Here is a 14,341-nt window from a genome sequence, read left to right as displayed (position 1 = left end):
CAATGGAACAGAATTTCTCAGTTCTTGAATACAAAAATGAATCCAAGCACGTATGATTAATTGACTTCCGACAAGTCCAGTATACAGAGGAGGAAGAGTCTCTTCAATAAATGATGCTGGAAAATTTAGATTTCTGCATGCAGAAGAATGAATCAGGATCCAAGCCTCATATCACACATGAAAACCAATTCAAAATAGACCAAGACCTAAATGTGAAAACTAAAACCATAAAATTCTTAGAAGACCATATATGGGCTTGGCTGGGTGACCTAGTGTTTAACGATGGATTATCAGCTATTTCAACAAAAGCACAAGCAGCAAATCACAAAATAGATAACTGGGACATCATAAAAATTAAATGCTTTTGTTCATCAAAAAACCATCAGAGTAAAAGTAAAATCCACAGACTGTGAAAAAATTTTGAGAAAACACATACATCTGGTAAAAGTCTAATATCCAAAACATATAAAATATTTCTATAACTTAACAAAAAGACAAACAACCCAATCGAACAATAGGCAAAGACTTGAAAAGGCATTTCACCAAAAAGGATATTCAAATGGACAACAAGCATATGAAAAGATACTCAATGTCATTAGCTATTAAACCAAAAACCCAAACCCGCTGCTGTTGATTCCAACTTGTAGCAACCCTACAGGACAGGGTAGAAATGCCCCATAGGGTTTCTAAGGCTGTAAATTTTTACAAAAGCAGACTGCCACATCTTTCTCCCATGGAGCAGCTGGTGGATTCGAAGGGCCAAACTCTAGGTTAGCAGCTGAGCACTTAACCACTGTACCACCAAGCCTCCTTCATTAGCCATTACCTAAAAACCAAACCCAAACCCACTGCCATCAAGACGATTTCAACTTATAGCAACCCTATTTTTTTTTTATAGGCAGAGTAGAACTGCTCCACTGTGGGTTTCCAAGGAGTGGCTGGAGGATTCCAACTGCTGACCTTCTGGTTAGCAACCAAGCTCTTAACCACTGCATCACCAGGGGCTCCTCCATTAGCCATTAATATAAATACCCACTGCCGTCGAGTGGATTCCGACTCATAGAGACCCTATAGCACAGAGCCAAGCTGCCCCACAGGGTTTTCGAGGAGTGCCTGGTAAATCTGAACTGCTGACCTTTTGGTTAGCAGCTGTAGCACTTAACCCCTATGCCAACAGGGTTTCCTCATTAGCCATTAAACCAAAAAAAACCAGACCCATTGCCGTCGAGTTGATTCCAACTCATAGCGACCCTATAGGACAGACTAGAATTGCCCCATAGTTTCCAAGGAACGCCTGGTGGATTTGAACTGCTGACCACTTGGTTAGCAGGTGTAGCACTTAACCTCTATGCCACCAGGGTTCCCCATTAGACATTAGGGAAATGAAAATCAAAACCACAGGCTACCACCTCACCCCCATTAGAACGGCAGTGAAACAGAAAAACACAAAACAGGTGTTGGAGAGGCTGTGGGATGTAAAATGGTACAACCACGATAGAAAACATTTTGCTAGTTCCTCAGAAAGTTGGACACAGAACTACCATACGACCCAGGAATACAAACAGAAACCTGTGAGCCAATGTTCACTGCAGCACTATTCACAATATCCAAAAGGTGGAAAAAAACAAAATGTCCATAAATGGATGAATGGATAAACAAAATGTGGTATTTACATACAATGAATATTACTCAGCTGTGAAGAGAAATGAAGGCCTGATACATGCCACAACATGGATGAGCCCTGAAAACATGCTGAGAGAAGTAAGTCAGATGCAAAAGGACAAATACTGTATGTTCTCACTTCCATGAAATAAGCAAGTGTAGGGTAATGCTATTCAGCTATATACATCCTCTCCTAATGGAATCAGCTTTGCTCTTCCCCGAAGCATGCTGGGGATGAATTCAGGATGGACTCGGGGTAAGGTAAAACGCTGGGAGTGGCATGACTGGGCCAGCGGACAAGGCCAAGGAATGCCTTAGCAACAGGAAGGAAAACATCTGGGTCTGGACGTGAAGTCCCTGGAACAAACACTGACTGCCCAAGGACGTGGGAGAAAAACAATGAGCCTTGGTCCCAGCTGGCATGGTATATAAGCTTGTGTCCCTTGCTAGGTGGTTGTGGAGCGCTAAACTGGCCCAGCCGCCGCCCTGGGCCACAGTCCTGTAAGTAAGCTTCCCAAATAAACCATATGTCATGATCGCTGGTTCCAGAGTCTTTCTTCGGTCTCTTGGAGATGCCGTTGACTTGGGTTCAGGTGCCACGGGGTTGTTACACAATAGCAAGTATATAAAAACCAAAGGTTATTAGTGATAACTGGGGCAGGAGGGAAGAGGGAAAGGGGCAGTTTTTGCTTAGGGGGCATTTAGCATATGTTAAAGGTGGTGGAATGATTAGGAAAAGGAAAGTGAGAATGGTTGCATATTATGAAGAATGTAATCAATGTCACTGAGCTGTACATGTGAAAATTTTTGAGTTGATAAAGGTTTTGTGGTGTATATTTTCACAAATCAAAAAAAATCTTTTTAGGTGGCACCAGATATGGCTGAAGTTTGCACAGCATGACTGATGTAACTGATGTCAATAAACTGTACACAGGGACGATGGATAAATGGGCAAATGCTAGGTTGTGTGTAGCTTTGCAGCAATAACAACCAAAACATAATAATAAAGGGGGAGGGGTGCCTACAAATGCTGATACTAATTCGACATAACCAACCATTTCATGGGATTAGTTCTCTTGGTTTGGAGGCTTCGGGTCATGTACTAATGGGACAATCGAGTCAACTGCCATAATATAATTCTTAAATGTTTATGTTCTACCTCCCAATATAGTGAGTAGTATCTGGGATCTTAAAAGCTTGCAAGTGGCCATCAAAGACACAACTATTGGTCTTTATTTGTCTGAAACAAAAGATAAAGAAGTAAACCCAAGAATCAGAGAAGGAACTGGACTACAGGACTAATGATCCACATGAACCACTGCCTCCTCCACCTTGAGACCAAAAGAAGTAAATAGTGCCTGGCTACCACTACTGAACTTTCTGATCAGGGCTACAATAGATGAATACTGATAAAAAGAGCAAAAAGTATGGAAAAGAACTTCAAATTCTTAAAGAACCCAATCTTACTGGATCTATTGAGGCTGGAGGAGTCACCGAGATTATGGCCCTAAACTGCTCTTCAAACCTTGAATTGAAAATATCCCCTGAAGTCACCTTTAAACTATGTAACAGTTTAGCCGAAAGAGTAGACGGGTCATCCTTGCGTATTGTGTCTCTTAAAAAAAAAGGAAATTTTCTGTGTAAGACCAAAAGATCTAGAGTTACTCTGAAGCATAGATGAGAAGGTTGGGAGACAAGGACATTAAGTAAATGAAAGTGAAACAACTAGAATACAAAAAAACAAGAATGTTGACACAAAGTGAAGAACGTCACCAACGTTATTCATCATTACATCTAGATCTGTGGAATGGGTACAGGTTTTGCTGTGCGTATTTTCACCAAAAATTAAAAACAAAATTGTTTTAAAAAGATCTTTCTAAAGTGTTAAAAAGCAAGGATGTTACTTTGATGACTAAAGTGGTATTTTCAGTCACTTCATATGTATGTGAAAGCAGAACAATGAAGAACGAACGAAGACTGAAGGTGAACTGACCCATTAGAATTGTGGTGCTGGGGAAGCATACTGAAGATACCATGGAGTGACAGAAGAACGAACAAATCAGTCTTAAAGGAAGCACAGCCAGAATGTTCTTAGAAGCAAGGACTGCGAGACTGACTGACTGACTTACTTTGTACACACTATCAGGAAAGACTGACCACTAGAAAAGGACATCGTGTTTAGAATTGTGGAAGGTAAAGCCCTCCATGAAATGGATTGGTACTTTCGCTGCAAGAACGGGCTCAAACGTACCAACAATTGATAGGATGGTACAGAGCAGGCTATGTTTCATCCTGTTATACGTAAGATTGCCATGAGTCAGGGCCAACTCAACAGCAACTAGTAACAACAACACAAAATGTACAAGAAATTATGGGGGACGCAGGGTGAGGAAGACATAGTCCCTAATCTTACAATTTCTACACAATTACGGAATAAAGACACAGACACAAACCTAATAAAAAAAAAGAAAAACCACTGCCGTCAAGTCAATTCCAACTCATACTGACCCCACAGGACAGAGTAGAACTGCCACCATAGGTTCCCAAGGCTGTAAATCTTTACAAAAGCAGACTGCCACATCTTTCTCCCTCAGAGCAGCTGGTGAGTTCAATCTGCTGACTTTCTGGTTAGCAGCCAAGTGCTTTAATCACTGCATGACCAGGGCTCCTAAATAAACCTAATATTAGATATAAAATCATTTACGTGAGTTAATACATATAAAGCACTTAGTACAGCGTTGTTGTTGTTACTGGGTGCCATCGAGTCAGTAGCAGCCCCATGTGACAGAGCAGAACTGGCTTATAGGGTTTTCTTATCTGTAGTCTTCGTGGAAGCAGACTGCCAGGTCTTTCTCCCTCAGAGTAGCTAGGAGAGTTCAAACAAGCAACCTTTCAGTAAGCAGCCAAGCACTTAACCATTTGCCCTACCAGAGCAAATAAATGGTTATGTAGGTTTTCAAGCAGAAAAATAACAATATAAGTTGTGCTGAAGAGAAAGTCATCTCAAAAGATAGAATACTAGTTAGTATCACATATTAAACACTCCAAGCATGAAGTACTTTGAACCTGACCGAGGGAGATGGTTGTTGTTGTTTTTGTTGTTCTTAGGTGCCATTGAGTCCCTTCCAACTCACAGCTGCCCTATGCACAACAGAACAAAACACTGCCTGGTCCTGCACCACCCTCACAATCACTGCTATGTTTGAGCCCACTGTTGCAGCCACTGTGTCAATATATCTCGTTGAGCATTTTCCTCTTTTTTGCTGAGGCTGTACTTTACCAAGCATGATGTCCTTCTCCAAATAACATGTCCAAAGTACGTGAGACGAAGTCTTGCCATCCTCGCTTCTAAGGCACATTCAGGCTGTACCTCTTCCAAGACAATTTCTACATTCTTCTGGCAATCCACGGTATATTCAATATTCTTCGTCAACACCATAATTCAAAGCCATCAATAATTCTTCAGCATACATACAAGCATACATACAAGGCAACTGAAAATAGCATGGCTTGCATCGGGCACACCTTAGTCCTCAAAGTGACATCTTTGCTTTTGAATACTTTAAAGAGGTCTTCTGCAACAGATTTGCCCAATGTAATACATCCTTTGATTTCCTGACTGCTGCTTCCACAGGCATGGATTGTGGATCCAAGCAAAACAAAAACTTTGATAACTTCAATCTTTTCTCCATTTATCATGATGTTGTTTATTGGTCGAGTTGTGAGGATTTTTTTCTTTATGTTGAGGTGTAATCCATACTGAGGGCTGTAGTCTTTAATCTTCTTCAGCAAGTGCTTCAAGTCCTCTTCGCTTTCAGCAAGCAAGGTTGTGTCATCTGCATATTGCAGGTTGTTAATGAGTCTTCCTCCAATCCTGATAAAGTGTTCCTCTTTATACAATTCAGCTTCCCAGATTATTTGTTCAGCATACGAATTAAATAAGTATGATGAAAGGATACAACTCTGACATAAACCTTTCCTGATATTAAACCACACAATATCCCTCTTGTTCTGTTTAAATGACTGCCTCTGGGCCTATGTACAGGTTCCACATGAGCACAATTAAGTGGTCTGGAATTCCCACTGTTCGCAATGCTATTCATAATTTGTTATGACCCACACAGTCAAATGCCTTTGCATAGTCCATAAAACACAGGTAAACATCTTTCTGGTATTCTCTGCTTGCAGCCAAGATCCATCTAACATCAGCAATGACCCCTTGTTCCATGTCCTCTTCTGAATCCAGCTTGAATTTCTGGCAGTTCCCTGTCAACGTACTGTTATAACTGGTTTTGAATTACCTTCAGCAAGATTTTGCTTGTGTGATATTAATGATATTGTTCAATAATTTCTTATTCTGCCAATCACATATCTTCGGTATGGGCACAAATATGGGTCTCTTCCAGTCGGATGACCAGGTAGCTGTCTTCCAAATTTCATGGCAAAGATAAGTGAGTGCCTCCAGTGTTGCACCCATTTGTTGAAACATCTCAATTGGTATTCTGTCAATTCCTGGAGCCTTGTTTTTTGCCAATGTCTTCAGTGCAGCTTGGACTTCTTCCTTCAATACAATCGGTTTTTGATCAAATGCTACCTCCTGAAATGGCTGCAGGTTGACCAATTCTTTTTGGTACCGTCACTCTGTGTATTCCACCCATCTTCTTTTGATGCTTCCTGCATATTATAAAGTATTATAATGAAAGGTGCAAAGACCTGGAGTTAGAAGACCAAAAGGGAAGAAAATGCTCAGCATTTCTCAAGCTGAAAAAACTGAAGAAAAAATTCAAGCCTAGGGTGATAGAAATAAAAAAGAACTTCTTGGGGCAATACTATCATGGTACCCAGCCTCCAAGATGGTCATCCCCCTATGAATCCCACTCCTGGCATTCATATCCTATCTAATCCCCTCCCACATCATACCAGGTTTTTCCATGTGACCAACAGAAAAGTGCAGAAGTGAGAGTACATCACTTTTAAGATCAAGTTATAAAAGACACTGGGACCTTCATCTTGGTCACTACTGCTCTCGTACTTGTGGACGCCAGCTGCCATGTTGTGAGCTGCCCTATGAAACATGGCAAGGAATTAAAACTTGGTGATAATCATGGGGGTGAGCTTAGACATGGATCCTCTAGCTCCAGTCTACCTTTTATTTAATTGCAACTTTATGGGAGACACTGAGCTAGAACCACCCAGGTAAACCATTACCAAATTCCTGACCCTCAGAAACTGTTAGGTAATAAATATTTGTTTTAAGTTGTTTCGGTTTTGAAGCAATTTGTTACACAATTGATACAACTACTAAAAAAGAGAAACTGATAGGGTTTTGAAAGCTGACAGAATAAAGAAAAAAAGCAGTGAAAATCCCTCAAAAAACGCTAAGCTTTCTAATAAGTCAAAAAGAACTGTTAGAACTGAGAGTGAGAGAATGATGACTTTGCTTAGTTTAACAACTCAGGAGGAAGGTCAAGAATGAAATACAGATCTCAAAGCCATTTTCAGCAGTGAACTAAACCAAAAAACCAAAACCGCTGCCATCAAGTCGATTCCAACTCATAGCTACCCTATATGACAGAGTAGAACTGCCCCACAGGATTGATATCAATGATATCAGCTGCCTAGAGAAAACACGTAAGAAAAAAGACTAGGTCAAGAATTAGAACATGGGAGAAAGACGTAAAGAGAAGTAAATGACAGATAGAGAGCAAGACAGACAGAAAATTAGGATAGCAATATAGGAGATGTCCCAAAAGAAATAAAAGCTGGAGATGAGTCAAATAACCAAGTAAATAACTTATATTCAACACAGCAATTTCAAAGAGTTAAGAAATTACTATATTTCTTTGATTTTTTTTCACACTTTAATATCAGGATGTATCTTAAAATTGATTAGTACACTTGACGTGAGTTTCTACTCCTTACAGTCAGTTAGAAAATTGACAGTGTGTCAGACAATCAACTGAAAAGCAAGGAAACATGGGAGTGATAAGGAAGTGGAACCAGTATATATGAACAATTTTTTTAGGAAGCTTTTCCATAAAAGGAAGATAAGTCAAGAAAGGAAGCACTGCGTTTACTTTTTTGTTTGGTTTTTAGTGTGATAAGACAAATACATTTATTAGAAAAAAACTTCAAAAGAGCTTTAAAATGATTAAAGACACGTTCCAGAAGAAACACAATGAATGTGTGTACTCAGGAATACAAGCGCAATTGTTTAATATAATTCATGCAAATTTCCTTCACGCCTAGACATTGGTAGGCGCTGGTATACAAAGACATGGACAGGTTAGCTTCAGGCTCCTCTCCCAGTGAGTGAGAAGAAAAAGATTCAGAGAAAGTTTAGGCAACAGAAGTATCTGGGAAAAAATGGCTGAGCCATTCCAGTTATCTACCACGGTCTTGGTGTGTTATACGACACAATAAAGGCAAAGGATTGCAAAACACCAGCTAGGGTAGTACCTATTTCACACACTAATTCCCTGGAGCCACTTCCGTCACCTCTACGAATGCGACCCCTCGCCCCTCCCAGGAAGTGGCTCTTTTTCACCCCAGTCTCCAGTCGGGCTCGTCTCCTTGCTCTGTGCATTCAGCCCTGGAGGCGAGGCTGAGCCCGTCCCCGGACAGACCGCGCCGGAGAGCCCGTGACCGGGGGAAAGCCGAGTCCGCACACCTGGGCAGGAGACCGACCGCGGCACCGGGCCCCGCAATGGGTCCAGTCCACGCTCGTAGACGGAACCGGCGGCAGCCTCCTCCGGGCTCCTGGACACAAAGCCCACCCTCACGCCGCTGCCAGCCCGCGGTCAAGGAAGCGCGCTCCGCGGACCCGCCGAAGACGACGGGACTCGGCGGAGCACTACTTCCCGCTGGGTTCCGGCGAGTTCGCTAGCAAGAGCGTAGCGAGAGCGCGCCGCCGGTCACAGCCCCACAGCGTACCTTGCGGCCTGGAGAGGGTCCTCCGCCGGACATCTCTGGGGCACCACCTCCACACCGATGGGCGGTCTCTTCAGGGTGTAAGAAGACCGCGCGCCACAGACCCCGCCCCGCCGCGCCGCCGGCCAAGCTCCGCGCACGGCCAGGCACCGCGGGCTACGATTGGCTAGCCAGAGCCACGAGGCGGGGCATCACCGGGGCCCCGCCTCCTGACCATTTGAAGACGGTGAGCCCCCTGGCACCGCCCCGCCGCGCCGCACCGAGCCACAAGCAGCGATTGGCGGACAATCGGGTGCGGGGCGGGACTTCTCAGCCGGTCGCTTCCCGCTCTAGGCCGTGGCGTTGGCCGGAGAGGCTGAAGAGCTCAGGGTTGTCTGTGCCCTTTGCACCGGTACCCCGCGGCGCTGTGGGTCTCCAAGGTCTACTGCTAGCTTATCCAGCCTCGTCACCCGCCCAAAGCCTGCGGAGAGCGCTGTGGGCGGGCGTGCCGCTGGGCACTGAGGCTCCGGTGGGCGGGCTTGCGGGGCAGGCGCCTCGGTCGGCGATCCGCCTCCGGGTGCAGGCCTAGGTCAGAGCACAGATGCGGTCTGTTCTGTCAGGCCATTGGCTAATGTAAGTGTGATTGAACCGTGCCTTCCCTTTTACCTGGATCAGCTGATATCAGGTTACTCCTGGCCTGGCTGCTAATAATTTGGCCCTCCACCCCTCTGCAGCTGTAAGACTTTTTGAGATTTAAATTAGTAGGTAATGGTTTGTTGACTGTCCTTTTTCAGCTGGATAAGACAAATTTACGTTGCTATAGACCAGTTTCTATCAGGCTTCTGCAGTTCGGGTAGAGCTTTTTATGATTAATATTTGGTTTCGTGGATAAGAAAAATCTTAAAATCCAAGAAAGATGTCTGTTACTGATTTTCCTTTTCAACACTACGAATTCAGTAATTAATACTTAAGGATCGGTTATAGGTGTTCGTAAAACTGAACACGGTGGCAAGGAGACCTGGACCTGAGTAGAAGCTAGATCACAAAGTCTAACTGCGTAGAAAGTTTCTGTAATGAACTACCTATTATATAAAAAACTAAAACGTGATTTACACAAGTTGGAAATTTGTCTGTCTAGGGAGGAAGAAAGGATTTTCAGAAAGTCCTACTCTCAAAAGTATGGCAACCAAAAAACCCATTGCCCTTATGTTGATTCCAACTCATTAAAAAAAAAAAAAACTGTTGCCGTCCAATCCATTCAGACTCATAGACACCCTAGAAAACAGAGTAGAACGGCCCCTTAGGGTTGCCAAGAAGTGCCTGGTGGGCTTGAACTGATGACCTTTTGGTTAGCAGCTGTAGCTCTTAACCACTACACCAACTAGAAGACAGGGTAGAACTGCCCCTTAGGGTTTCCAAGGTTGTAATCTTTACAGAAGCATACTGCCACATCTTTCTTCCATGGAACGGCTGGTAGGTTCGAAACACTTACCTTTCAGTTAGCATCCAAGTGCTTAACCACTGTGACACCAGGGCTCCTTCAAAAGTATTGTATATGTAAATTTCAGAACCTGAGGTGCTGGCATTTCTAAATTAGGTGATTCCAGACCTAAAATTAAGAAACTCCATTGTGAATTAAACTGAGATTTTGATTTCTACTGTAAAATCTAAAGAAACTGCACATAGAAGTCCTCACTATACTTCTTCACTAGGAAACCTTAGTGGTGTAGTGGTTAAGACAGTCAGAGTCTACTGGAAGGCAATGGGTTTGTACCTCTTCGCTACTCTTCTAAAGAAATCATTTAGTATTTTGTCAAAGTTTACTGCTTGACTAACAAAAGCCAGAACTTCTAGATAAAGATTTGCCCAGCACCTGTTAAGAATATTTACATTTCAAGAGACGTGCTATCAGAACTGCTTGTAAGCCCTAACTCACACTTAGCCAGATAAGCAATGTTTATATTTCAAAAGAAAACTTCAGATTTAGGGTTAATTCTCTCCTAACCAAATCGTTGTTTTTACATTTCAAGAACTTCAATTAAGTTTGACTATATAGGGCCCTGATGCACAGTGGTTAAGAGCTCCACTGCTAACCAAAAAGTTGGCAATTTGAATCTACCAGCTGCTCCTTGGCAACCCTATGGGGCAGTTCTACTCTGTCCTTTAGTGTTGCTAGGAGGCGGAATTGATGATAGCAACAGGTTTGGTTTTTTGGTTTTGTATATAGTCGCTATTAGTCGGAATTGATTACATGGCACCGGGTTTGGTTTTTTGGTTAGGCCTGCAATTCATCACTGAACTTCCACATCAGAAATGTTCATAAAGCTTACTTTAGAGATATTGCCTTAGTCAAGTTGTTAGGAAATAAGAAATTAATGTTAGAATAAAAGTTTATGTTAAGGAAGTTTATAGCTTGTGTATAACTTGATACCAAAAACAAACAAAAAAAAAATCCATTGCTGTTAGGCAGAATCCAGCCTATAGGACAGAATAGAGCTGTCCCATAGGGTTTCCAAGGAGCGGCTAATGGATTTGAACTTCCAGCCTTTTGGTTAGTAGCCAAATGCTTAACCACCGCATCACCAGGGCTCCTATAACTTGATAATGGTTCATCTTTGTTATACGTTTCCCACACTTGTGAACATAATCCTTTATTTGCCTCAATTAATGAAAAGTTCCCTTGCTCCTTCCAAGGTGAAGCACTTTGGCATCCAGCTTGCCTGGATGTCTGTGTGTTCCCCGTTTCATGGAATATTATTTCGTCCTTCAATAAAACTCCTTATTTTCTTCTTTGCACTTTAATATTCCACTATAACAGTATGGTAGAAGTGGAGTTTAGTCTTCTGCTTCAAAAGGACCTTTTTGTGCCTCAGTAAGAGTACATTGTTGTGCAGTATATCAATTTCAGCTTTTGTCCCGTCTAGTTCCAATCCTCTGTCATCTTGTGTTTGAGTTCCAATGCCTAAAGCCACAAATACCTGGTATATATAGCATTTGTCCACTCTGTAGTTGTTGAAAAAATAAGAAAAATCTTAGTTTAAGGTAGACATATTGCTAGTACTTTTACTATCAACACTTGGAACATTTAGAATATCTTCTAGGTTAGGATTTAGAATATTAAGCCTCTGATTGGGACTCCACAGAGGAGAAATTTGCCACTGTTGCCTGAACCAGACCTTATAACATCACCTGGCCATCTTGCTGTCTATGGTATAGTTCTCAGTTTTATATCTGTAACCAGACTTCTTCATACTGTTCCAGCTGTAGCCCCATTATGTTACCTCTAAGGGAATGGAGGCTCTCTGGACTCAATGGGTCTTTGTCTTTCTCTTATAAGAATACACAAAGGAGACAATTTTTGGTTCAACTCTAACAGGTTTATTTTACTGGTGACAAGTAAAAGGAGTCAGTAGGGGGTTATGCCTCTCCAAAAGACCGACTCGGAAAGGGGAGGCAAGGCTAGGGCTTATATGGGTTTGGTGGGAACAATAGAGTAATGAATATTTAGTAGGTTTCTTTCAAGGGGTGTGTACTTCTCAGGATGGTGGTATATACTTAATTAGTTTGTGTGCATCTGGAATCCAAGATGGGACCTGCTGATATTCAAGATGGAGTCCTCTCGGCAGCCCTTGAGCACTGATCTTTGGCACTACATTGCTAAGGAAGATTTAACAGCGGTCACACTTTGTTCTTCTGTGGGACTAGGAAAAACACTAAGAAGGATACAGTAATTTACGGGTTGTTTCAACCTTATATCACGTTGACTCTTGTTTTCCCAACTTCTAGATAGTAATCTTTTAACAGCTCTTTTTGTTCCACCAATACAGTTAACCCTATGTGTCTCAGTTACACTACCTATTTCTTATCTCCACTTGGATGTCTGAGAGGCTCTTCAGTCTAAACTTTTCTTTTCCCAAGCTTACACCTTTTTCGGAATTCTCCATCTCAGTGTGGAATCAAATTTATATTAAAAATAGATATTTTAAGGTGGGGCCAAGATGGCAGAACAGACACTTCTGGTGATCCCTCTTACAGCAGACCCGAAAAAAAAAGTGAAATGATTATATTTGTGACAAGCTAGGAGCCCTGAACATCAAAGGCAAAGTTAGAAAATGGGCCGCACAGTAGGGAGAGGGAGAGACAGTTCAGAAGTAGAGAGGAGTTGCCAAACCTGGATCACCAGGAACCCTCAGGCACCATTCCTGAGAGCGACTGCAGCGGGCTGGTGGTAATGTTCAGTCATAGTTTTCTCAGGGAGAAACAGCCAGCTACACAGCCTACTCGCACCTCTGGAAACAGAGAAGAACAGTGCTCTCAGCAAAAGCTAAGTACTTGCATATATTTTACTGTGCCCCCAGCTCCTAAGCCAATTTCAGTGGCTGTCAGTTTCCCTGGGCCTGAGATAGGCCATGCTGAGCACGCTGAGCCATTCTCCCAGCCTTGGAGAAGGAATAAATTCACAACTGGGGAAAAAGATAATCTGCTAGCTCCACTAACCTGCGGAGCTCAGGACAGAAGCGGCTCCTGTCCAGGCATAAATGGTCCATGGACTTTGAATACCTTTCCGCCTGCATGCACCTGTGTGGGCCTATTTCAGGAGAATAGGCCCTTGTTGGCAGACTGCAACTGTTTCAGCTGTGCAGTGGAGAGGTGGGTGTTGATGTTGGACATTGCTTTGCCTATTACACAAGGTCCTCACCTAACCACATCAGGGGCCTAAGGACTGATGGCTCCACTCAGGTCACCTAGCAACCTGCGAGAGGGATCCAAGGATAACTAGTACCTCCCATTCCTTATAACCAAAAGCACTGGGTGCCCGCAGTCCATCTGTAGAACCCACCCACCTGTGCGCTCTAGAGAACAGGGACCTATTTTCCTCACCACACACATGGTGACCAACTACCTGGACACCTGAGCTGAATCTGTACAAGGAAAGTGAATGGACTCCTAGGCTCATATACCTGATAACAGCTCTAGCCATCTGGTGACAGGATGTTAGAGCTTCGAAGACAAAAATAATCAAGCTAGCTTACTCAAGTAACCTATTTGGACATATCAAAACAAAGCAAAGCAAGAAAGTTCGGATATAGTAAGCAAATTCAATAACTTATAGATGGCTTAGAGACAATAGTCAATATCAAATCACATAAAGAAGCAGACCATGATAACTTTAACAAACTCTCAAAAAAATATGGATCAAGGGATCTTCAGGATGAAGGTGCCTTCCTGGAATTATGATGCAGAATACAAAAGATTAATATACAGAACTCTTCAAGACATCAGAAACGAGATCAGGAAGGAAATCAGGCAATATGCAGAACAAGCCAAGGAACACAGATAAGCCAGTTGAAGATATTAAAAAGGTTATTCAAGAACAAAATGAAAACTTTAATAAGCTACAAGAATCCCTAGAGAGACAGCAATCAGAAATTCAGAAGATGAATAACATTACAGAATTAGACAACTCAATAGAAAGTCAGAGGAGCAGAATTGTGGAAGTGGAAGGCAAAATTAGTGAGATTAAAGGTAAAACACTTGGCACCAATATATTTGAAGAAAAATAAGATAAAAGAATCTAAAAAAATGAAGAAACCCTAAGAATCGTGTGGGACTCTATCAAGAGAAATAACCTACGAGTAACTGGAGTACCAGAATAGGGAGGGATAACAGAAACTACAAATGACAATTTGTTGGCAGAAAACTTCCCTGCTATTGTGAAAGAAGAGAAGATATCTATGCAAGATGGTCATCGAACTCCATGAAAGGTAGA

General features: G+C 42.4%; 1 protein-coding gene across 4 annotated transcripts in view; it reads right to left on the bottom strand.

Annotated features, from left to right (window-relative positions):
• Positions 1-9,124, bottom strand: part of SPIDR (scaffold protein involved in DNA repair) — a 780,587-nt gene extending 771,463 nt beyond the window's left edge. For 2 of the 4 annotated variants that reach the window (XR_007513227.1, XM_049853503.1), the window contains exon 1: positions 8,596-9,120. Coding sequence is in view for 3 of the 4 variants with exons in the window: in XM_049853503.1 (XP_049709460.1) it covers positions 8,596-8,628 (33 nt within the window). In the remaining variant the exon portion in view is untranslated. Of the gene's footprint in view, positions 1-8,595 lie in introns of all 4 variants that reach the window. The other 2 variants (XM_049853504.1, XM_049853505.1) reach the window with 2 other exon arrangements.
• Positions 9,125-14,341: the final 5,217 nt, after the last annotated feature.

Source organism: Elephas maximus, chromosome 15, assembly GCF_024166365.1.
Source record: "Elephas maximus indicus isolate mEleMax1 chromosome 15, mEleMax1 primary haplotype, whole genome shotgun sequence".
In the NCBI taxonomy this organism is placed as follows: Eukaryota; Metazoa; Chordata; class Mammalia; order Proboscidea; family Elephantidae; genus Elephas; species Elephas maximus.
The sequence above is the reverse complement of the archived record's forward strand: the minus strand, read 5'-3'. Positions and strand labels throughout refer to the sequence as shown.